The following is a 26,423-nucleotide window of genomic DNA, read 5'->3' as shown; positions in this document are numbered from 1 at the left end:
GGATTTTGCCTGCAGTTAATCAAGCAGACAAAAAAAGCTGGAAAAGGGAGCGGACTACATTCAGAAGGAAATTAACGGGTCTAAAGACACATTGCACAGTAAACTATTGATCACAGCGTCTCCATCAGCACCGCCACAATCACGACAGGCAGCTGCAGCAACAATAAAACCCTTATACGCGAATCAATGCAGCCTTGATTGCAGAAGCAGCGGTGTGTTGCTGTGCTTACTGTAAAACTCACAGGGCCGTTAGGTCTCCTGTGTAGGAGTTGGAAATAATGCATCAGTCTTACTGCCAAACAATACAACAGTAAGCACAGTTTCCAAAGCCTTCAGCTACAAGACACTAAACTAGTAATGAAACAAGTCATCAGTAAGCTGAGCAACGGAAATAAAGACTCTTCCCGTTTGAAAGCTGCCGTCAAAGTGCTCAATACAACCTTATTCACTCACATGTGCATCAGTGCTTCCCAAAACACGTTGTGTAGTACATTAGCGGAGTTCCCCTTGAAATTTGCTATATTTAGGTTCCTTTTATCAATACTCTGGGTATGTTGGTTGGGGGAAAAAAAAGGGCAATATAAAATGCCAACTTGGGCTCTGGGAAATTGTAAAAATAAAATAAAAAAACTTGTTTGATAACTTGTCGCAGCCCTAGACTAAAAAGGGCAAACATGTTTTCAACAATGTGGGTTTCCTCTGGATTCTCAGGCTTGCCCACAGTCCAAACGCTTGCAAGTGTGGTTAATCAGCGACTGGTGTAATTGTGTCCGTTGTAGTCAGCCTTGTAAATGACTGGCGACTAGTCCAGGGTCAATGTCAGCTGGGATACGATCCTCAGTGTGCATCAGCTACTGCAGAAACTGACAACGACAATCAGAGTAGGAGTGGTTTGATCTTTATTTTACCCCGTTCACACAACCTACGTAGACACTTTTAAGTGTACAACCCAGTGAAACATCTCAAAAGTGTCAGTTTATTGTGCTAGTCTTGCTCCAAGAAATAAAAAAAAGGGAATCAAGATGCAGACAAAGGTTATTTTTTCTGCCTTTGACTGGCTAAAGGTCTTTGCTGTGAAATATTGAAAGGAAACAAGTCATTAGAGACTGCTGGAGGTTTAAAAAAAAATTAAGTGGGTGATTCAAAGAAACTTTTTATCCCGAGTTTGTTCAGCCTGAAGGAAAGATCTCCAGTTGCCTTCAAAGGCGATTATTTAAAGCAATGGTAGGCTCAGGTTCAACCCCTGAAGTGAAGAGCATTGCTTTTTTACCTTCTTCACTAACGAGATTGGAGGCGGCCAAAGCTGCAACCGCACAATGCTCTACAGTTCCTACTCTCTTCAGCTTCAACGGCTGTGAAATGGGATAAATATGTCAGCTGGTGGTATAAAGAGCGCAGAGACTTTTGGCTACAGCCCAACTAGGAGCAAGCTGGAGGAGCATTTATCCAGTGACAGGCATCCCTCTTTAACCCCTTCCACAATATTCTATTTGCACATTCAAACTGTACCAGAACAGACTGTCAACACAGCTGTAGAAACACGCGCATGCACACAAAGACGCTGACGAGACAACCCGAGCATGCATGAAAACTTGAAGTGCCCAAACTCTCTCAAGACGGAGAGTCTTGGATAAAAAGGAGTTTGCATGAAACCTGCTCAGAAACGTACCCTAGGAGCTGAATGCATGCTCTCACAAGCTATATAAAATAGCGCAGAGTGTGTAAGTGTCTTTATTCCTGCAGAGAAAAAAAAAAAAGAAAAAAGCAGGAAAGCACACGGTCCGGGTGGTACCCAGTTATCACAGCAGCCGTAAAAAGCCTGGAGGCAGTTCCAGATTCCCAAACAGCCCACAAGGAGGCGAGTCAAGCTGCAGGGACTTCATGACAAAGAGACCATTACACTTCTGTAGACCAGGCAGGCTGTAAAGCCTGCTGCAGAGCGTTAGGTTCTCCCTACGGTACCGGATTTTGGTTACATACCTCCATTCCCAATTATATACATTTTGAATCTTACAAATGGGTCTGTTGTGGTCAAATACATGCAATAGTGGTACGAGTGTCTGTTTGCTTCAACTGACGTGCTCGTCAAACGGCGTCTGAAACCCGACAGACAATCAAGCACAAACACCACAAAACGTCTTCGAGGGGAGAGAGTCTTAAGTATGTGTAATTGTTACCATATTTGAAGGGCCCTATGCTAAAATAAACAAAATATATTGAAAGAAATGCCACTGCAATAAGTTGTTGATTCTTAAGCTAGTAATGCCTTTTAGGGTTTGAAGGAAAATTCTAGTAGATTTTCCTGTAATTGTGGCCATCCAGACTGAGTCATGATACATTTGCACCCTGTAGTTAAAGCTTCCCAAATAAACTCAAATCTTTCAAACGCTGGTCTCCAAGTCAAATAAAACACAGAAATCAGTTGTTACTAGTGAGCCATGTACAAGACTAGCATTGATTTGAACAGTGTGCCACCTCTTTTATTTGAATCGTAACAATCCGGACAAAAATCAGTCAAGCTTTATAATTCAGGACACAAGGTCTGCACTTAGTCTTTCTAAAAAGACGGGGCTAAGTAATGTCTAAATTTCCTCCGCATGTTCAAAATGATTTTATTAAAGAAACACCCAAACATTTTTACTCATTTCACCAATATACAAAATTAATCTGAGAAACATTTGAGGTAGATTGGTGCAGAAAAAGACGCAGACAGGCTGCACAAACTGTCAAGAAAGTCTGAAAACGGAGTCTCAGTTCTCACTTGGAAGAAAGTAAAGAGGAGAAGTCTTAAAGAACTGAACGGGCTAACTAGGCAGACTCACTCAGGGACAGTTTCCAGGGAGATGTTGCAGTACTTTGTCGACGCTAGTGTCTCGCTCTGCAGTTGAGTCCAATTAGGAGTGTATGTGCACTGAATCCAGCCATCAGGTTCCTATCAGACGCTGCTTCAGTATGAAAAGGCTAATCTTTGGGGGGCAGCAAGGAGCTGGGCGGTTAAAGACTAAAACACCTAGAGTAGATCAGGGAGAGAGCAACGTTTCCCAGCAACCTTTTCACAGCAAAGAAAAAGAGACCGATGGAGGGCCAGGCTACAGTTCAAGATTATATATTTTATAAACGCCAGTTTTATCATATTGAACGCAACATGGAAAGTAATGATCAAACAACTGACTGTCAGAGAAAACAACGAACTTGAGCACTAAGGTTAAAAGGGGACAACCATTTAATATTAAAGAAATGGTGTGTGAGATCTTGACTTTCCGGCAAGACCTCAATCACCAAACACGTTTGGTATGAACGGGAACACTGACTGAGCCAGGCTCGCTACAGAGAACAAAGCCCTGCAGTCAAGTTACAACATCTTGTGGAAAGCCTTCCCACAACAGTGGAGGCTTTTATTGCAGCAGAAGAACTTCCATGGTTTTCGAATGCCCTGTTCAACCGGCTGTTTAGAGTCACATCTCACTCATGAGTCCAGGAGAATGGACGGTAGATCAGGCTAGGACTAAATTAACCAGAGGACAGTGCTGAACAAGTCCAGGAATGACTGGAAGGAGCATCACCTATGGGGAACTCTTAACCTTCCAAAACAAGACTCGAGGAGACGGAGCTGCAGCCGAGATGTGAACAAGGACGGTGTCGAGACTTGCCAAAAAGACACTGAAAAACTGGATCACAACAATTGCTTCTGTTCAGCTGTCAGACTACTAACAGACAGCTGGGTTTGTGGCTGGCATAGATACAGATAAAGACTACACTCGCAGAGGGAACACTCAGAGAAACATGCTTCAGAGGATCGAAAACAGAGGAAAAAGGGGAGTGAGAATAAATCTCCTTTGTTGCATCAAAGCAAGTTCAACCCAAAGAATTAGAGTCAATTAATTCCTTTTCTTACAAATTACTGTGTTTTGGGGGATGAGATCCACCATGAAGCCCAGCCCCTTTGCCTTTTGTTTTTAAATTGTATATGTGGCACATTTAAGACAAGCAGCACAGTGTAAGGGGAGACGAAGCAGAGAGGAATGCACAGTGCGTGTACAGTAATTTAAATAATTAGCACGTGGAGCAGCTACAGGTTTATCCGGTTTGTTCTACCCAGACATACAATCAACTTTCCCATGATGTGATCCACACAGTCTTAAAGGCATCAAAAAACAAATTAAAGACGGTCAGATTGTTGGTCATTGTTACAATCATTTGCAGCTCATCCATTTCATACTCTGCATTGTAGTCATGTTAAATTATATCGTTCATCTACAATATGAACTCAACAATTTAACGAAAAATATTTCCCCTGTAAAAATGCACATTTTTTCAGATCTACAGTTGGATGAATGAGTTTCCTCTTTCTCACCACTACTGGCAAGCGTCACGTTTGACAAATGATTGCTCGCAAATTGGCAATACATTTGCAAGCCCTTAGATGGTCATGCATAGATCACAAGTATGGCATTTGGTTTGATTATAGAAATATGACTAAATGATTGCCAGAAGGTATAATCCAATGTTGCAAATTGTAGCTTGCATGTTGCATCGCTGTGGTCCTGGTTCAGGTGTAAAACATGACTTGGATTAAACATTTTTTCGCAGCTGTGACTCACCAGGTTTGCAGCGATGGCCGTCAGCAGCCAGCTCCTGTCCCTCTGGACACACACAGGTGTATCTGGGGGAGTGTTTGTTGATTTGCGGTGCAGGCAGACACATGTAGCTACAGCCTCCGTTTTCAGCTTTCTCTACACACCAGTTAGTGCCTGCACACAAGGGTTAACAGCGCTGATTATTTTTGAAAAGTATATAATAGAAAATCTGCAATCAAGTTGTAGGACAGAAGTCCTTCAACGCACATGATTAAGCCAGTGCTGGAGTTGGTGAATATTTTGCATGCCTGTATGATAAATGTAGCAGAAGAGCTCCTACGTTTGTCACACATGTGCAGGCCCAAAAACAAAATGAGTCTTTTGCTCAGAAAAATGGAAAGTTTGAACATTTACATCCATAACCAAATAAATATTGGACTTTTAACGTGATGACCGTGTGATAGCAAGTAAGCGCACAAGACCGTTTTACCAAAAAGCAAAAACCTACTGGTTCCCTCCTTCCATAAATCAGTGGCTAGTGTCAATCACGGCTGCATGATTTGGACAAAAACGCTTACTGTACCTGCGTCATGGGTAATTATTAATTTCTGATTCACTTTCTCGTCATTAAATCACAGCAGCAGCTAGCGGGAAAAAAAGAGCATCTGAAAAGCTCTGAATTTGAAGTTGCTCTGGTGTCACCGAGCCTGCAGCTCTCCAATAATACAATTGTCCAACTCAATCATTCATGTCCATCCTTTCCCCCTCTGCCTCTCTACTCGTTCCACTCCCAGCAGGGTCTTACCAGACAGCTGGATCAGCTCGTGGTACACGATGATGTCCTGGGGGTCATTCAGGTTGCTGGCCAGCGTCACCACGTCGGAGCCCGTGAACTTGTTTGCTCCGTAGATGGCTTTATTTTCTCCATCTGTCCAGAAGACTCGATCCTGGGGAGAGGACAGGAAGAGAAAACACATTTTCCATTTCATAGCTAATAACTACAGAGCTGGAAAGGTTTATATAGGATCCCTCAGAAGGCATTCTACTACAATGGAATTCATCAAAAAGGAAACAGACAGCCATTGTTAAACTTCTTTTGGCTTTGAATAGCCATCGATACCAATTGGTTTAACAAACTAATGTATTGTTGCTGTGGTAACTGAGTCGTTTGACGTAATCGTGATGCAAACCAATGTAAATACTAAGGCTGTAACAGTTTGTGCATTCGTGCGAACTGTCACAGGGGTTCACAATCTGGTGCCTGCCGAACACAAAATATGGAATCCAAAGTTGACAAGCAAGAGTTGCGCCCGGATTTGAGAAAGTTGTCTTTTTAAAAATCCCCTTTACCTGATGTTTGCTTATTATGTTTGGCTGATTTTCCTTCAAATGGAGTGCGGGATTGTAGCGCATAAATAGTGAGCTCAAAAGGGGCTAGAGGGACTCTACATCAGATTCGGCCATTCCTGCACCTTGGAGAGACATGCCAATCAAAATATGATTTAGGTGGCAATTTTGAAGTGTCTTTCATGCTCATGTTTATGCTGCAAAAAGTGAGTGATTAGAAGTTGGATGACATTTCCATTAGCTGAATTAAGGAAGCAAAATATGGTTTTAGTAGAGCTATAACTATAGTGTCACTGAACACGGTTTAGTTATTTAATGTTAAGTGTGCACTACAGTGTTCAGACTGGAGCTGTACCATAAGCACATGTGCCTGCATGTGAATAAATGTGGCAGCTGTCTGAGCACGACTGAGGGAGCAGTTTTATGAGTGGGTGGAGGCGAGAGAGACAGCGATAAGCCACATGTCCATGATTTAGAAAGATATGAAAGACACTATTGATATGTGAAAAGCCAGGTTTTAACCAGCAGATATCATTGTTGGTGTGACTGTCCTTAACATTAGGCTATTATAGTTTTCAGATAGTGCAGCTGCATCCCCAAAGTGTTGGTGTTTTTGGTCTTGGCTCATACAAATGGTGAAGATCAACTGTAAAGTGAACAAGTGTGCCTCCATGACTTATCACTATGCACACAAGGGCAGCTGTAGCGAGAAAGCTGGCAAACTCAACCAAATGTCCTTAAGTACCACCTTCTACTGTAGAAACCGACAATGTAACAATGAAAGAACCACATTGCCTTGGCCGTGCCTCTGGCCCTTTGATGGTAAATCACAGATTGATGTAGCAATGCATTTAGCCTGATCGCGTCTTCAGTTTTCTAGAAGTGGCGCCGCACGACTCGTCTACTCCATTAGAAGCTTTTATATCACTTTGAACTGTCAGTTCGGTTTAATTCAAGGAAATGGGGCAGCTGGAGAGAAAATGTTTGGGAATCAATGCTCTCGTCTGTTGCGTTTCTGCACAAAAACGGAAAAATAATTCAAGACACGCTTCACTGTTTGCACAGCCCTGATTCAGGAATTTGAAGAGGGACCTTTGCACATATGAAGGTCCTGTGTAAAAGAGACTAACAGCAGCAATACCTCGAATACAGTGAGAGCAAAGGGATGAGCCAGGTATTCCGAAGACTGGAGTACTTTCTTCCTGTTGTCTCCATTCAGGTCAACGCTGCAGAGCATATGAAGCTTCGAGTCAACCCAGTACAACCTGCCTTTGATCAGATCTGTGAGGAAGATGAAGTGTAAAAAGAAACGAGCGTCAGAGAAGGCAAGATATGAAAGATGGAGTGAAGAAATAACAGAAGGGTAGATTGTAAATGGGGAAACAGGGGAGTGGCAAGACGACAGGGCAGAAAGACATTAAGAGAATAATTACGCGAAGAAAGAAAGGAGTGACACAAGGGAGAAGACCAAATAAACATTGAATACAAGTGTGTCGACAGGAAATGAGAACAAGGAATGAAAGAATAGAGGGATGGCAGGTAGAGATAAGAGGAAATAATCAATACAACATTTCATTAAGGACAAAATCAATGGCTTTTCCTCACGAAGAGGGAGAAAAAGAGACCACCAAAGGAGAGCATTGTGATGTTGGATGGTATGGATACAATTGAAATACTGAAGTTGAAGCGTAATAGTTTAGGACTTCATTTTATAATTATGTTATGTGAAGTGTCTGAGTATCACGAAAAGCACTATATAAATTAAATGCATTATTATTAATTTTAATCACTGAAAGATAAGCACTACAATTAATTGAAGTGGCAGTTGAAATTAAAAAAAGGTAACTAAATTAAAAGGAGCAGATACAATTTAAAATGCCAAGGAGTCCAAACATTAGTTGCAGTCTAACTGGGAACAAGAGAAGTGTATAAACTAGCTGAAAAAGCAGCTACAATAGGAAGGAATGAGATGAACTATGGCTGCTGTTTAATAAAGTATTAGGTTCAAAGTTCCTGTTTTGTTGGAACAGCAGTGAAGTGGTGCGATGTATAAGCATACATGTGGATGAGTCATTGGTTTGCGTGTGCGTTCCTCACCCAAGGTGATGCCATTAGGCCACTGGATGTCCGTCGCCACCAAAACCTGTCTGTCCACTCCGTTCATACCAGATTTTTCAATCTTGGCTGGTTGGCCCCAGTCGGACCAGTACAGAAACCTACAGTGCCAACACACACAGCAAGTAGTACATTTACAGCATTGGTTAAAGTTAAAAAGGTTTTCACAAGATAATCACAAACTTTTTCACCCACCCAGACAGCGGATCCACAGCGATGGATGCCGGTTCTTTGAGGCCTTTGTTGAAGAGCACTTTCTGCTTGGTTCCGTTGAAGTTGGCTACAGAAATGGTTTTGGTGCCGAGATCAGACCAGTACAAGTTTTTATAGATCCAGTCCACGGCGATTCCAACGGGAGTCTGGACGTTGTCGATCACTTTCTTGTGGATGCCGACGTCTCCTCGTTTGTCCAGCACAGTGCTGCGAGGGGAAAACGTTCAGTTGAATCAAAACATGGCCACATTAGTTGGAATTCCTCTTCATTTATTTTCCACAAAACAATGTGGGGCAAGTCTCTACCTCGTCTCAAAAAGTCAAGTCTGACATATCCAACTTGGCTAGTACCTGCTGTGGTTCAGGATCTTCGTTAGCACGGTGATATTTGCTAATCAGCGCTAAACATAAAAGTACAGCTGAGGCTGATGGGAATATCATTAGTATTGTAGGCATTTGGCAAATTAAAAACGTTGACCTGATGACGGCACCTGATGAGTCTGGGGATCACCAAAGCCACTAGGGTTCATCCCCTGGGGACCAGATATCTGTACCAAATGTCATGGTAGTCTGTACCATCGTTTTATTTCTATATTTTTGTGTCAACCTCATGGTGACGCCAGTAGACCAAAGTCAATGATGCTGCAGGCGTGGTTCATTGGATTCATGCTGTGGTGACCACGAGCATGTGTACTAAACGTCAGTGAACCATCCCAAAGGCTGTGGATACATTTCAGTCTGAACTCCAAGTAAAGACAAGGAGAAAAAAAAAGCCTTTAAAAAAGTCACATTTAGTGGAAACAGCAGGCGACTGACTGCTACTACTGACACTTATACATGTTTCACTGCCTTCATGCCACCATGTTTCTATCATGTCAGAAAACCACCTTAACAAACCTGATGCGACAGAGATCGGCAGATTGAACTGTAAAATCAGACGTGACCGTGAAACTTATTTGTGCTTTCTCGGGTTCTTTCACATGCTGCTAGTGTGAGTCAGTACACTCTACCTATACATGGCCTTCTGGCCCAGGTCAGCCCAGAAGAGCATATGCCGATTAAAGTCTGCATCCAGAGCCACCGTGTTCCTCTGTTGCTCCACAATCTGCGTGTACTCCTTCCTCTCCAGACCCAGACGACGGATGTCACGTCGGTTAGTAAAGATCAGGCAGGGCTCCTTACCTGAGGGCAGGGAGGACGAGGTTAAATGGAGAGAAAGAGAAGGTTAACCCATCTTCAAAATGTAACTCTGGTTGCTCCGTTTCACTGATGCAACTTTTAGACATGAATCTCTGATTGAAAGGTCTTCAGTGGACTCAATTGTTTTTAAATAATGTTGTTAAATGCGTGGGCGCTCTTTCACATTATCCAAAATCTGTTTGAACGGAGAACAGCTCTTACCAATCTGTTGGCAACTTATAACCAGGATATCATTTGAGTAAAAACATGTTATTCAAATTAGTGATTGTATTATAAGAGTTAATAGGATTGTATGACAAATCATTTGGAAGGACAGTGGTGGTCTTTGTCAACAGGCAACACAATGGTCCTTTTACTGAAGGAGTGACCAAACAGCATGTGATCACTAGACGAGAGGACGACAGCTACATCTCCAGCAGCAGGACAACTCGTCTTTGATGAGTTTTTTTATTTATTTATCATTTAATGATAATCACTTGAGGTTGTTTGAGGTTCATTTCATGTACTCGCCCACATTTTCAAAGCTGCTTTTAAGATTTAAACTACTTTAATTAGCTTAAATACTGACTTATTTGTGTATGATGCAGTGGTTCTTAATCAGGTGGTCAACATTATTTCTACCAAACCAATTTATGAGTTGCACATTTCTGTTACTCAAATAATTCTTTAATATGACAATTTTGTTTATGCAAGAAATACTTATCCACATTTTAACCAACACACTGTATTATTTGTGTGTTATCCAAAGCATTATTAAAGAGTTATAATTCAAAGCAGTCCAATACAACAGCCCAGGTCCAAATCATGTTATATGTCATCCATCTACATTGATAAATGGGTGGACAAAATACTCCAGTATAACCCATTACAATGCAACAGCAAGCATTGTATCTCCAAAACAGAACAAATAAAAGGCACTTAACAATTGGTGCAATACTTCAGTGTGCATCTCATATTTCAGGCAGTTTGTATTCTCAGCTGCTGACTCACCGACAGCCTTGCAGACTCCGGTGGTCGGATCCATCTGGTAGCCGTTGTGGCATTCGCACTTGTATCCGCCCTTCAGGTTGATACAGATCTGACTGCAAATGCCGGGATTCAGACACTCATTAATGTCTGCAAACAGAGAGGGACGAAGCGATGAGGAGAAAACAGGCAATACAGCTAGTATCTGACATGTTCAATAAGCAAGTCTGCTGAACGCTTACATTTTAGCAATAGACATTTGCACAAGGAAAACTATTGAACACTTTTCTGAAGCATCCCCATGATTCCCTTTGCATGATATTGCGAGCTGATTAACTTGGGCCAGAAAAAGTGACAATTCTACCCAACTATAATTGCAGTTACCCCAGAACGCTCTTTAGCAACAAGCTGCTCTCAGAATTAAAAGTAAATATCCACATGTTTTTCAGGGGTTTAAGAGGTTAGTTTATACCTGGGAGTAGATTAAGCGCCTGTGCAACCAGTGGGATTCATTCCAGATGGGATTATACACATTCCCTAATATCCAAAGCAGTGCTTGAGGCCAAGATTGGCTCAACAACAAAACTGTCAGATAAGTGCCTCTATAACAGAGGATATGGACTTAAAAAAAACAAACAGATGACACAAGTCACATTTGAGGCCAGAAGTGCACAACATGTACATTATTGAAGACACAACACCAGTATGTCTGACCCAGCCTGGATTTGTGATTTCAAACAAGACAAAAAATATATATAATCTGTCCGTCTCCAGTCCATTTTCAATAAAGTCAGGACGATAACCCGACAAGGACGTTGTGATTTTGAGTGCTTGTGATGTTTAGAGTCAACAGTTTTGTCTGATCTACTTTACATCTACCTTGCCCCTATACCCTTTTTGGATCGCATGACAAACATTTCCATTTCCATGGAAATTATACACATTGTATAATTTAAGTGCATCATTATCTCAACCATTCAGAAACACTGGTTTTAAACAAAAGAAATAGAAAATTATTCAAATATATTTAGAATTTGAACGTAAACATTAAGAACGAAGCCGACTAAACTGGGTTGACTAAATCACATGCCTAGAATAAAATAAAAATTGTCAACCTGTAAACAAACAAACCTAGCAAATAAACTACTGAATTGATCTAAACACACTTCAACAACGCTATTAGTTGATCAATTACCAAAGTCCAAGTTATTTCATATGCAACTGAGCAGTCAGGGAAGTATGACTTGATAAATTGAGATAAAGTACGAGTGTGTCGTGGACAAAGTTAATGCAATTTGAAAACCAACTATAGTTGAGAAGGAGGAATCATTACGGAATTTCTTATTAAGTCCTTGTCGGGGACGCATCAGGATGCACTAACATTACAACCTTTGTCAAATGTGTCCAAGACATTACATTTGAATGCCGAGCTGTCCACTTGTGCTCTGATCGACCGAGACTTCTTTTAAAACAAAGTGTAAACAGGGTTGACGTGTCTGGTGGGGTCAGCTCTGAACACATGCTGCTTCAGCAACATCAGAGAAGGCTTTGATGTTTTTTTTTGCTTTCCATCATGTTTTCAGACACAATAATCAGAGCCCGGCAGTGGCAAAAACAAGGACTTAGTGGACGAGCATTGACGCCGAGGAGTTGCCTTGAACAATTACGTTACAGCCCGTTTAGCAGCTGCTGTCTACAGAGTTCTCCCTCAATACTGGACCAATTCAAAAAATGTATTGTCCCCATTAGTCAGTTAGACAATGTATAGGTCCCCTACCTCCACAGGTCTTGTAGTCTATGAGCTGAAGTCCGGGTGTGCAGTCACACTCAAAGCTGATCACCATGTCTTTGCAGATGTGAGAGCAGCCGCCGTTGTTCAGGAGACACTCGTTTAGATCTGAAACACAAGGAAACGGGGCTTCGTCATAGCTAAAAGACAGTTGTCAAAGCAAGAGACAAACTGGAGATATCTAGATTAGTAATCCAATCACACTCAGGTCATTTAACAGTTATAACATTTTACAAATGCAGATTTTTGGTTACATTCAGGCATTGACAGATTAGACAGGAAACGAGAGCGAGCGACAATACGATCAAAGTGTGGCTTCAAACTGATGTTGAAGGATGTGGCGGTATGGTCCAATATGCATACTTTAACCATGACATTAATATGCATATACATTATACTTTGATAGTTTAACAATATGCCAATCTTTTTCTCTGAGCTGCAGTATGATCTAGAGTAGTTTAGTATTCCGATAGTGGAAAGCATAACTGTTGGCCGAGTTCTTTGAACCATGAAAGAGAATTATTTAGAATTCCTATTCGTTCTCGCACGCTGAAATGAAGGACGCATTAAAGCTGCACGAGGCGGGATTTTATATAAAAATCCACACTGTATGAGCATAAATCAATGTGCAACAGAGATCATCATGTAGGTTTACCCCGTTTGCCAAAATGAAACTCCCTTCTTTCAGTTACGGACACTTTCCTGGACTCAGAAAAGAACATTTGAACCAACTGAAAAGCAAGTTGTGTTCTCCAGTGGCCCGTCTTCATTCCTCGCTTTGGTTCAATCTGCATTCTGGAAACTCAACCTCAAATATTTGTAGTTCAAACCGTTTCATGTTGCTGACATTTGGAGATGCCAACTGGGGAAGCAGTACAAGATTTTTTTTTTTTTTTTTTTAAAGAAGTGACATTTGCAGATTACAGTAGACAAATGCATTGTGGGTTGATCACAGCTCAAGTACAATACCATTATTTCACAGTTACACAGACTAACACAAATATACAAAAATTAAACATGGCGCTCAATCTACATTTGTTCTACCACTCAGTTGGGAAGGTTGTGAAAATATTCTAATAATCGTGTTTCTATGCCTCTCAAGTTGCAGTTCACATCAATGTCTGTTCAAGTTATGGCCAAAACCGTGTTGAGGTCACAGTGACCTTTGACCACTATAAGTCTGATCAGTTCATCCTTGCGTTCAAATGATGTTTGTGCCAGATTTGAGGAAGATCCGTCCTGAGATATTGCGTTAATGAGACACTGACAACCCGAAAACATAATCCATCTGGCAACAGCATTCTCCGATGCCGACGCACAATAATTAGAGTTCGTCAAGAGCAGATTGAAGGAGATACATTTTTCACAGAACCGAGGAATCTCTTGGATCTTCAAGCACATTCTAGTGTTTCTGGCTTCATACAAGCATTACCTAGATTTGTGCTTTTATTATTTTTTGTAATCGTTTACTCACTGCATTCCTTGATGGGTTCGTCGCTCCAGTCAGGACAGTCTCGGGCCTTGTTGCACACTTTGCTCATCTCGATACACTCCCCGCTGCGACACTTGAACTTCTCTGGTCCGATACACTGAGTCACTGTGGAGAGATAAAGAGTTTCACAAGTAAAAAGGGGAGTAAATGCTTACATGCAACATTTTAAATATTCTACATTCCATCACTGTACATCAGGATATAACTCCTTTAACAGTTGCTCTCCTGTCTTTTTATAGAGCCAAGACGAGGTTTCCTTTTGCCTCCAGGCTTTATGCTAAGCTAAGCTCCCTACAGATCTATTGCTGTACTTGCTACAAAAGACATGAGCGCATAATCTTCTCATCAAACTCAAAAGTTGTTCGCTTTTGAACTGCATTCCCAAAAATGTTTCATTAAAAACCTCCATATCTTTAACTCCAATCTGAACTTTAGCAAGAGAGACAGCAAACTATTTCCAGGCTAGACTGTGAAAGAAATCAAGATACTTTAAGTTAGAACACCATTATGTTTTGAGCCTCACCAACATGTAATCTCAGCGTTTGAGTGAGGATCTTTGAAAAAACGACTTTAAAGAGTTACAAGTTTGTTGCAAAGATTTATGCTCCTGGAGCAAGAACAAATGCACTCATGGAAACGGGTGTTTTTTGGTACATTTTCTTTTGGAGCACAAATACACATCTTTGTATTGTTAAAAAAAGCCTTTCAGATAACACTGAACCGACACTCGGCTTGTGCTCAGGTACAAAAGCAGAGGAGGATTGTGATGTCTTTTTTTAAACTTGCATGTTTGCAGCTTCTTCAGTACACTAAACACTCAGCTTCTGAACCTCAAGACAATCCGAGGTAGTACGTATAGAGCATCCAAATATATTTTTTAGAAAGCTCGATTCTGCATCATCTTGGTTAACTGACATTTTTACCAACTCTGCCCTACATGTCAAACTAGAAATAAGTAATTTGCATAGCCTAGCCACACACACACACACACAGCACATACTGTTTTTGCAGCTGACTTCGTCTGATCCATCGGCGCAGTCTCTGAGGCCGTTACACTGCCTGCTGCCCAGGATACAGTTTCCGTCATCACATTTGAACTGATCCGGTCCACAAGTGCGTACAGCTGCCAAGGATACAAGTTACACATGAAAAGTAGTGCATAATCAATTTGTTAATTCTAATCATGCATCAAACAACCATTGTAACGTAGACATTTATCAATAAAGTCAAACTTATACCGAATTTAATTCCTCTTTTTTTTAATGTCAATTAAGCTTATCTTACACAAACAACTCATTCATTTATCTGTAAAATTTAAATTCCTGAAAGGCAGATCAACACATACCAACGCTGAATCAAGCTGCCGTGGTAACAATTTAAGTGGTTATGACCTGAAATGCCTGATTTTAAGTGCGACAGCTGGTCGGTACATACGACAGTTTGCTTCGTCGCTGCTGTCCTTGCAGTCGGGGTCTCCATCACACCTCCACTTCTTGTGAATACACTCTCCTGAGTGGCACTGCATCTCACTGGATGAACACTTGGCTGGCGGCGTCGGGTGACGGCCGCAACGAGACGGAGATTCATCCGACTGATCCTGCAAGTGAAAGCAAAAACTATTTGATCAGATTTAGCCTAAAAAAAAAAAACTAGGTTATTTTAAAGAATATCATTTTAATGATTTTGTAGTTTGCCCTCATGTGCTTTAGCCCTTTAACAGAAATGTCATGCACCGGCCCAATCTTTGGCTTAATATCAAACCGGTTTGAATTTATTTTGTATTAATTTTATTTTCCTCGGCCCAACTCCACTTGCTAGACTCAGTGTTTCCCTAACCTCTACAAGGGGCCACCATGCTAAATGTTATCCTGACAAAGGAATATAAAATAGAACAAAAATCACCACGTTGTTGAAAAGGATTCAGAGCATTGATTTAGCAACAAACCACCAATTGTTCATGAGTGCCCTCCTGGTTAGCTCCTTTACGCCACACTTTCATTCGGCTGTTGCAGCCGATAACCCCGTCTCGACCAACTGGCCGCAAGGTCAGCAACCACGTTGATTGGAGGCATTTTGGTTGCCTGTCATCACGTATTATGCACCTTCAAGGATGTTATTCAACGACTTCACAATTAGATTTACCGAACGCAAGCACCAACTTCATTAACAGAGAATCCAAACAATGTGGTTCACCCAAGTTGTTTGATGGGTGATCTGGGGGATCAGATGGAATGGGATTAAGGGGAGCAGCAGGATGAGTTTCTCACACTATGATCTCATAGTCACTGACTCAGCAGATTAATTTGTGCGAGATTGCGTCTGAATCTACATAACACTGACTCAGGACTGGCTGGGTGCAAGAGAGCAAACAATAACCTTCACATTAAACACAGCGTATTAAATAGTTGTGGGTGTGAGCATGTCAGTTTTATTTCTCTTTCATTTTCCTGCGAGGCAGTCAGTGATAACCACACAGCCAATTAAGGTAAATTGCAGACTCTGGAACTTCTGCCGTGTGTGAAAAAGTGATGGGAGTGTCGAAGTCAGTGACTGTGTGGGCAGGTCAATAACCACATGCGTTGTGAACATTAAACTAGCAGAACCAGTATGTGTGTAATGTGAGGGCCCAGGGATATCGTGCTGCACAGTTTGTTTTTTAAACCGAGGGAATGCCAAAAGGATATGTTAATACATTAACTACAATTTTATGATTTCTACATAAAGTCTTTATCTTTGACAATGTAAATGACTTTTGGGATTTTACGCTGCATATTGCTTTCTATGTTTTGTCCGTAGATAGAAAATGATTTCAAATGCTGTAAATAAAACTCACTAGAATTAGCGCCTTACAGTTGCATGCCAGCCAGTCAAGTTGTAGTTTAAGCTCTCTTTCAGAGAGCGTTGCTAAAGCCAATAGCCAGAGCAATAGTCTTAGTCTCACACAAAAACATTTTTGTTTGGTTGATAACCCGAAGGTCACCAGAGATGGCTGTCAAACTGTTTTCCCTGAGCCATGCACCTTGCCAGGGGGTGAACGTTGTGCCAGATGCCCCTGCTCTCCCTCTGCCACACTAGTCGCCCCAGGTTAAAATTTAGAGCGAGGAAAGTTAGAGCCAGACTTAGGAATTGAACGAACATGCAATTCATAATACATTGCTCTGCAAAGACAACTTGAGCCAGCACCTTAAAGTACACCTTGAGCAGAACATGACAACATATTGCTCTTGCAGTAGTCTTGAGTCCAGGATTGAAATTGGAAGAAAGTGTTTTTGCTGTCAGACCCTGAAAAGGTCCTGAAAAAGACCAGTTAGAAGAAATTAGGCTGGCAGAGCCAGACATCCGCTCCCACATCTTGTCATGCCACTCTAGTGCATCAGTGATTATTGTCAGCCAATCAGGCTTCTCAGACATTTGCAGTCCAAATCTGCGGCCAATAATGACATCACTGAAATAAAAGGGGTCCTCTGGTGAAAGAACGTGATCTACCTTAATAACGTTGCCAACAGCATGTAAATCCATTTCCAGAATGTGTGTGTATGTGTGGCTTTTCCATCATGTATCCCCTTACCTGGCAGTCAACGTCGTCGTCACACACCCAGCTGGCGGGGATGCACGATGAGTTTCCACACTGGAACTCACTGGGACCGCAGGAGGACGGCGCACACTCCACCTCATCAGAGCCGTCGCCACAGTCGTCCTCGCCGTTACACACAAAGTTGCGGGAGATGCAGCGGCCGCTGGCGCACGTGAACTCATTTGGAGCACAGGTGATGTTGCCTGGAGGCAGTTGAGGGGGACAGGAGGCGAATGAGAGTTAAAACCTTTTTTTTTTTTTTACAGCAAGCTCAAGGTCAGTCTGATTGCTTATCTGACTAAATCAGCAATTTCCCAAAAATCCTATTCATCTTGTAAACAGGTTACAATTTCCATATTTTACATCACAAGTTAGTCGACTTTCCTTCCATTTGGAAAGTCATTTAAAAAAAAAAACTGAACTCTTGCTACGATGACCAGGTTTGAGGCTGCATGCAGCTACAGCACACGCCTTCCACTGGCCCCCTGGTTTCGTACATGTCCTAGAATACAACCCATACACAGGTCCACTATAAAAATAAGGCGTTTCCTGCTGCAATAATAAGGGGACATAAGATTAGAAACGCTGTGTGGTCAAAAGTATGTGGGTTCCACTGACTCATGCGATCTTCATTGAAAAATATTTGCAGTAGAACGGGTCGTGTGCTGCAGTGATAGGATGCAATTTATCATCAAGTCAGTTTTAGCAAATCAACACAAGCAGAAATTTGAAAAACAAGTGCTTTTAGTAGCTGTGAGGCGGTAGGCCTCGCAAAGTCACAAGCTTCATGTCATGCGTTTGCACAGACAAGCTCTCGATAAACATGCATAATTGCAAGGTTGAGTAATGCAAAGTGTACTTCGGTTGGATGGTGAAGCCTGTTTACAAGTTTGGCAGATGCCAGGACAACTTCTGCCTGAACAGTGCCAACTGTAAATATTGGGAGAGAAGGAATACTGTCTGAGGCAGTTCACCGTGGTTTAGGAATTTAGATAATGGGGTGCTTCCTAGCTCGAGTTTGACCCTTTTGTTTCATTACAAAACCCTTTGCACATATCCGGCTTTATAAAAAATAAATAAATAAAAAAAAGGGATTTCCCAGTTTGGTGCAGGAAAACCCGAATGCTCTGCAGAGAGCCCCAACCTGAACACCAGCCAAACCCATTTGTATGGCCAGGCTTCATCAACCAACATCAGTGACTGACCTCAATAATGCCCTTGAGGCTGAAGAAGAAATCTCTGCTTCAGAAAGTGAAAAGTTGAGGCCGTTATAGCAGCATAGCAGCTTTTTGAAAAGCCTTCTTGTACATTTACATTAATTGTTAGTCATCAAAAGACTGTTGCATTTTAAAATCTAGTATTGCTTGCATCCATGTTAATTTGTTATCAGTTTGCTTAGTCTCCATTTTTTCTGGGGCATTGAAGCATATCTTGTTAATGGAACAGTGTTAAACCATTGGCAGGACCCCACGTCCATCTGCATCCTTGTACACAACATTAAATGATACGAAGACCCACTCTTGCAAAAAGAGCTATCCAAAACTCTGCAGGGGTCATTTTTGAAATGCCCATGCTTCAGGTGAACAAAGCCTTATTGCTGCACTGTACGAGTAATGATCATACGTCATATTTGAGACCAGATAAATGTCTCCCCATACCAAAAGCAGCCGATTACACAGATGAGCGTCTTCAGCCAGAAAAGATGCTAACAATATAAGTAGTAATGACTCTGATACCATCTACAACTCCTTATGCCAACAGATGGAAGGTCATATTCATTGAAGTAATTAACATCTTCCATCGTCAGCAGAAATTTCTATCCAAAGTTACTGAACTGCCAAGTAAAATCGACTTTTGTTTTAAATTCTATGTGCAGCAACCATTTTTCCTTATTTTGAAATTCATATTCCTCATCTGAAGGAAGGCGCTGGATAAATGTTGCTGGACTGCCTTGCTAAGCAATTGGATGGATGGAGACAATTTAACAGCATGCTATAGGCTGCTGTAGAGTTTCCTGTCACATCCAATTATTTTAGTTTACAGTTTGTCCAGGCAGAGCTCCGTGCTCTGCGCAAAAGGCTGTCAGTGTGTTTATGCTGCAGTGTTTAGGATAAACAGCTGGAGGATGAGAAGTAATTGATACACACATCCATGAAACAGCTTCAGTGCTGAAGTAGTACTTGGATCACCTATACATCATTGCACTCCAAGCCACACCAGTCTTGTGTTTTTATCGGTCCCTTCGACAATATTAAATCAGACCGAAGGTCAGCCGTAAGAGACTATAGCTGGAGCCTAGAATGATTTAATATGAAATTAATTAAGTGAATAATGTGCTACAGAGAAGTTGAGTTCTGTTTCTGCATACAAATCCAGAGGCCTCGCACTATAGTGACTAACATTTTTGGAACAAAGATGGCATCAGAGTTCAGATGCAGCAACTATAATTGTGTAGCATTGTTTTGCTTCAATTGCAGAATAGCATTTTTGAAGCCCTCATCTCAATATTAAGGGTGCCAATAGGCAGATTCATTATTTTAAAAAGGTGCATTCAGGCAATCCGTGTCAGCTCAAGGTCACGTGTCACTTGACCACATTGTAGGTCATTACATGCCTCTGCCTTAAAGTGCTTATCGAAATGCATGACATGATCTGGACAAACCAACAAGCCACAGCAGGCTGTAAATAATGGTAACCAGGCACAAGCTCCACTGGTTGTTTCGGATCAACCAGATAATCAAAGCTAGATGGATATAAACTAAGTGAAATAACCTTACTGTAACATGGGAAATCATTAGCTTTCAGACTGCAATTACCATCATGTCATTTGACAGCAGCATGCCTGGTAATTAACTTGGAAGATTGCCTTGACTACAGTAACAAAACCAAAGGACATTTAGATGCTCTCAATTGAAGGTTGGACCATGGGAGAAGGTTCAGCATGGCCTCCCTGTCCTCTGAAGAACCAACACATTAAGTGGGAAAGACATGCTGCCTGCCGTTCACACACGATATATACACAAACATTTTAAAATGGTGAGACTCGTGAACCAATATCTCTCCTGCGTAATGTGTGCTTGCACCTACCACAGTTGACCTCGTCCTCGCCGTTGTCACAGTCCTTCTCACCATCACATTTCCAGAAGTTGGGGATACACTGAGTGGAGCCCGCTCCGCAGCTAAACTCGTTCACACGACACGTCCTCATGTCTGCAGGGGAGACGAACAGCAGGGGAAAACTTATTTTCACATCCAAATCTGGACGCGTTTTGACCAAACCAGAGTTTATGATTGGAAAGACTTTATTTCTCAGTTAAAAGATTTGTTTTTAATAGTGAATATTTTGTAGTTTGTTTATTTTTTAAACAAAAAAAATAAAAAAAGCTTGTGGAACAAACGCATCTCCCAGGTGAAACTACAAGGGTTATAGGGCTGTGCATAGTTTTATTTAATACTTTATTCTAAGCAGAGTTTATAGTACAAAACTAATCGGTTCAAAGGTGAACCAACTGCTGAATCCAATAGTTTGACATACATACTGTGATGCTTATGCAGAACTGTGAAAATCAATAAAAAGTAACATTTTCAAGTAGTGTCATGTATGGACTCTAACGGCTGCAGTGGCTCTACTTGTTGCCTTTGGAGTGCATTTCCCCCACGATAGCAGTGCCTGAAACAAGACATAACAAGGACACAGCATATGTGACTTTTTGTGTTGATAAAGCAGCTTTTGGCAGCTTAATGTTGACGTTGAGCTACGAGTAACCCGTCACAAAAAGAGAGGAGTGATGGAGAACATTAAGTCCTCACTTCTGGTCCACAATCCATTTAGCTGGAACAGTGGAGGTAGAGAAAAATAAAAAATCACATTATACAACTAGGTTTCTCTCCAGTCAAATGCAAAAAAAAAAAAAAAATTATATATATATATATATATATATATATATATATATATATATATCTGTCAATTAAAAAGAGTATTTTCCCTCCAGATAAGGGGCATATCGGCCTTTAATACAAGTCACCTGGAGGTTAAACTCTCATGCATCATTAGCAAACAACTTATCTCAGCATACATATTCATGCCACAGTGCTGGTTTCAAGACCTGGGTTGCCTCTTATCCCTGCAATCTTGCACTGTGGAGGGAGATAACGAGCAGCGAGGCACAGAAAATCTGACTGCCCGGTGATAAGAGCGGCTCAATGGAGCTCTACATGAAGGTGAATAAAAAAGTAGTTCCTACAGCTGCGTGAATTATTGACTATGAGGATGTAGTTTTGTTAACAGCCAGGTAATAGGCTGACGCACCAGAATGGACTCAGAAATATGTCAATGTAGGACAGTGCATACCGATTTTTCTGCATCAGACTTGTCTCGAACCGGACCACTCCACTGATCATATCCAGTCTAAACACATGCTCCTTGATGAAATTAAGGTCACGCATATCGTAGTATGCAGCCAATTCAATGATTAATTGGCTGCAATATTTGAAAATATTCAATATGGTGCAAATGTGATACCAGAGTTTGTTACTTTAAAAAAAAAAAAAATTTTTAACACCAAGCTCAAGGACTTTTTTTTCATCCAACTATAAAGCAAGAAATCTCATTTGGTCTGTTTGTACATGTCCCTTGCCATCTCAAGAACTATTACGTATCAATAAATTCTAATTAAGCAAGCGTTAGCGCTCTGTGCTTCAGGACTGAATGAGCAGGTTGTCTGCAGCAGGCCTTTACAGGCCACGGCTCATTGCAGTTCACTTTTGCTGCTCGATATAACAACGTACACACACTTCCCTGACGTAAAAAGCAGCACTTGCAGTAGCCAAGAAATCGGCCCGCTCCGAACGCGCACGGCACTAGTTTAGCAAAATAGGCCAATGAACCAGTGTTAATTAAATTGATGTCAGAACGGTTTGCCGATTTATGCATTTAATATACGATCATGGTATCGAGTCACATTTTATTTACGCTTACAATTTTACATTTTTTCTGTTGGTATTTTTGTAGCTTTTTTCCCCACTCAAAATAAACTGAAAAGGATTTACATGTAGACAACAGTGTGAGCCCGTGTAAACAAACAGATAGTCAGCTAAAACCCAGGTTTAAACTAGAGTTCAGAGAGGGCCGACGTCCTGTTTGCATTTCCATCAATGACTAAGTGAACAGAAGCAGAGTCTCTCATCCTTCATTTAACACGCAAGACAACTGACGTGAACATGACCACAGCATGGGTCCTCCACTCCACAAACTGCTTGGAGACATTTGCACACAGACACTTTAGATTCCATTCCCAGCTGCCGAGTGTAACAGCTGATCAAACAGTACAGTGATTGAACTGGGTTGAACTGCACGTACACCACTGCAGCTATGGCTGGAACTTAACACAACCTCTTAAAATACACACAATGTGGACAAGGTGATGACAGACACACTTCCAAGTGAAAGCAGAAACACATTTAAGCTAGACAAGCACAGACGGATGTTAGACAGTCTACGCCTCTATATTAAAAAAAAAAAAAAAGAGAAAAAAATTGGCGTTCTCAGCAGGCAACTTCATTATTGTAAATGAATGTAGGATACAATATTACCCCACGAGAGCTGAGCTACTTGTGGTTCCTAGAGTCTTGAAAGCAGTATGGGAGCCCGAGCCTTAAGTTATCACACTCCTCTTCTATAGAACCAGCTTCCACTTTCAGTCCGGGGGGCAATGAGGAGAGTAGACTTAAGACTGTCCTCTTTGATAACGCTTTAGTTAGGCCTGGCTCAGGTTGGCTCAGGTCTGCCCTGGTCCAGCCCCTTGATATGCTGCTTGGCCTAGACTGCTGGGGGACATCTTAGGATACACCAAGCTCCATCTCCTGTATGAACTTGTCGCATCAATGCACATTACTGACTTTGCGCTTTCTTGCCACAGACAGGATGTCATACGTGTACAGATTGTGAAGCCCTTTGAGACAAATGTGGGATCTACACAAATTGGGGAAAATAAAGGGACAAGATTATCAGGAGAAGACTAAACTGATAAAGGCTAGTGTTGTTTGCCGTCCGTTTAAACTGGGATTCATTTTAGACCGACCATTTAACCTATTAAAAGCATTTTAATGACATTTAGGTTCTATATCTCATGGCCATTTTAAAAAGGCAATATAAAAAAGGCAAAAGCAGCAAATAAATAAAAGCCTTTATGTTGCATTTACAAGCGAGATGCACAATTCCAACTCAGACAGCCATGTGTGTAGTAAATAAAATCAATAAACCTTGCTCTCTGCAGTATTAGGAGAAGTCATTTTATTGCCTTCATGCTGCTGGCGAAGTCAGTCATGCAATTGCTGAACTAATAAAAGCTTTATCCAAAGTAAAACAATCATGTGATCCTATGAGTCAGATGGTTCCTAGCAGGTGCTCAGCGGAGTCTTGTTTGACAACTCTTAAACATTAACAGGCTCAAAAGGTGAAAACCACCCCTTTCAAATCAAGATGACAGAACAGAGGTTTTAAAAGAATATAAATTCCGATACGGGATGATCCATCTTCTGGTATATTGATAGAATACTACTATTGCTTAACCACCAGCTACTTATTTTGCGCAGTACCCATTTTACTTCCGTCTTTCTCACACTAAAACCCGGGTAAGTCTTGGCAACCATACACAGCCAACAGCTTTGAATAACTCTTAAACTCCCCAAACTGCACTGTTCTCATTTGGGCAGCACAGATCCCCCTCCAAGAGTGCAGGAGGGATTAGCCCCAACTCAAGGGAGGTTGTTTTCTTTTCTGCCAGGAGGTAAAGAATTTATTTTTGCATTGTTTTGAAGTTTGTGCACTCAACCTGCTGTGTTGACACTGCAGCAAAAACCAATGATAACTGCTCTGAAAATAGCTGACACACACAGCTAATTTTTCCTTCACAAACAGAGGAATTGATAGCTCTACTTCTACTACTCTAGGTTCTACTTCATATTCCGTGTCTGGATCAAGAATTTGTTGAATTATCTTTGTTCTCCTTTCCAAGGCGTGTTCTATTTCACACATCTAAACTCCTGCTGGGTACTTTTCAAAATAAACCTAGACGGTCAATATTAGAAAATATTCCATAACACTCGAGAAAAAGGAAGGTGCATCATTTGGTACTTCTACCAACACCACAAGTCTGCTGAAAGGCTATTTCTCAAGAGTGTAAACTTAATAATCCTAGATAGTCCATCTCGTAGTTTACTTTTGTACGTCTGAGTGACCATCTTAAAAGTATAATCAAATATGCCAAAGCAGTCAAGTCAAAGTAAACAGGAAACTTGTATCGTTTTGTTTCAGATTGCCGTAAAATCAATCAGCGGCGTGTTGAACTGGCATACAGAAAAGCTTAAGCACCCAAGAAACAGTACGAAAAAGGTTTTAAAAGAAAGCTGCTGACAGTTTCATCATGTTCATTATTTACTTACAGTATCTTTAGTTTTCTTTAAAAAAAAAAAAGCTTTTGGCATTCAGAAAGATGTAAGGAAGCATGAATATCAAACCAACATGCATTTGACGAAGTGCCTTCATCTTCCCTCTGCCGTTCATCTCTGTACCTGAGGAGACGCCATAGTCCATTTGTGTCAACAGTGACAGCAGCGCAGACGAGTCTCATTAAAAACAACTCCAGTAAACGCTTCTCATCCACGCTCATCTTTGATACCAACAAGCACCACGACAAGACCTCACATCACAGCTGTACCATTTAAAGCTCAGCAGCTCTCCTTAGTTCCATTTAAACAGAGCAGCTCACAGGGGACCCAACCTCACACCGCTTTTAAGTGTCTGAATTTCTGCTACGGTGAGAAACCGCATGAAATCTCGACGATGCACTCAGACAGCTCTGCTGGTTGCCAAGCCAACTCCGGGAGTAATCAGCCGTATGTATTACACATCTTTCGGCCTCATGGAAATTTTGTTTACAATATATTATCTTAGTTATCTTATATTGTCTTAGTTGATGTGCTCTGAAATTCAAATTGACCAAATGTCCTGATATCACTTCAGCAGCTACATACTCAATTACTCATTATGCAGAATCTCCCCATGTGAACACTTAAATTCTTCGTGTTTTATCATTACTGATGCCAAACTGGTTGACGAGGTGCCAATTTTACTTTTATCCAACATCACATTTTAGATGCAAAATCTGAATTTGAAAATATTCAAGCATGATGGAAAATTAAAATCGGTTTGAAAAAGTTAAATCATAATAAACTCTGAACAAAAGCTTAATTGAAACATGTGCAGTTCGTAAAAGAGGAAACCATCTACTCACGGCAGATTTCTACGCTCTCGTCGGACCCATCCTCGCAGTCTGGCTCCCCATCACAGTGCCATCGTTTCGGGACACATTGGCCGTTGCGACACACAAAGTCAATCTCCACACAAGTCTTTCTAACTGGAATGGGAGAAAGAGAGAGTCATTATAGAGAGGACAGAGAGACGTCATGTTCTTTAATAAAACATCTTGCAAAGAAACACAAGTGCATGAATAATGGGAAGAGAAGGGGAAAAAAGAACAAAGCCTTAAATGCCACATCTCATGAATATGACTTGCAGTACACCCAACCAGAGCCTCCGCCTGGTGAAAAGGTCACACGTTTATAATTTGTTGCAATCTGATTAAGAGCCCAAGAGCCACATTGGCATTCAAAACTATCCTTGAGATTTGACTGCTGTATGAATTTTACATTAAAAAAAAATTAAAAAAATTGCAAACACATTTCACATATAAAGTGACAAAGAAAACTCAGTCTTGACCATGAGATTTTTTTTCTGGTTTTATATCTTTTTCAACATCTGGCAACCTTGAGATTTCCCTTGCGACCCATTTGGAGGCTGCCCTAATCTACTATTGACATAACGGTACCGAAGCAGCTTAAGCCAACATTAAAGTTAGCTTCAGTGCTTCATAGTTAATGGGAGATTCTGACAACTGTTTAGCCATTAGGCCAAGAGTTTGCACCATATGAACTACAGGCAAGTAAAAAAGGGTATGCTACAGTATACATATATGGAGCTGCAAATTAACAGCCAAACTTATCAGGACAAACTTGAGGGATTTATAGTTTATAACAAGGGTAACCCCTGCACTCACAGCAGCTCCATGTTTACACTGGCCTTATGCGTCT

General features: G+C 41.2%; 1 protein-coding gene across 2 annotated transcripts in view; it reads right to left on the bottom strand.

The window, feature by feature from the left end:
• vldlr (very low density lipoprotein receptor) overlaps positions 1 to 26,423 on the bottom strand; it is a 40,734-nt gene that overhangs the window by 5,674 nt on the left and 8,637 nt on the right. For both annotated transcript variants that reach the window (XM_034547314.1, XM_034547315.1), the window contains exons 3-16: positions 25,568 to 25,690; positions 20,361 to 20,483; positions 17,268 to 17,476; positions 15,134 to 15,296; positions 14,700 to 14,822; positions 13,682 to 13,804; positions 12,196 to 12,315; positions 10,443 to 10,568; positions 9,263 to 9,434; positions 8,235 to 8,459; positions 8,022 to 8,140; positions 7,066 to 7,205; positions 5,383 to 5,524; positions 4,602 to 4,751 (exon numbers count right to left, since the gene is read on the bottom strand). In XM_034547314.1, the coding sequence (XP_034403205.1) occupies positions 4,602 to 4,751; positions 5,383 to 5,524; positions 7,066 to 7,205; positions 8,022 to 8,140; positions 8,235 to 8,459; positions 9,263 to 9,434; positions 10,443 to 10,568; positions 12,196 to 12,315; positions 13,682 to 13,804; positions 14,700 to 14,822; positions 15,134 to 15,296; positions 17,268 to 17,476; positions 20,361 to 20,483; positions 25,568 to 25,690 (2,058 nt within the window). The remainder of the gene's footprint in view (positions 1 to 4,601; positions 4,752 to 5,382; positions 5,525 to 7,065; positions 7,206 to 8,021; positions 8,141 to 8,234; positions 8,460 to 9,262; positions 9,435 to 10,442; positions 10,569 to 12,195; positions 12,316 to 13,681; positions 13,805 to 14,699; positions 14,823 to 15,133; positions 15,297 to 17,267; positions 17,477 to 20,360; positions 20,484 to 25,567; positions 25,691 to 26,423) is intronic.

Source organism: Cyclopterus lumpus, chromosome 12 (assembly GCF_009769545.1).
Source record: "Cyclopterus lumpus isolate fCycLum1 chromosome 12, fCycLum1.pri, whole genome shotgun sequence".
Taxonomy (NCBI): Eukaryota; Metazoa; Chordata; class Actinopteri; order Perciformes; family Cyclopteridae; genus Cyclopterus; species Cyclopterus lumpus.
This window is presented reverse-complemented; position numbering and strand designations above follow the sequence as displayed.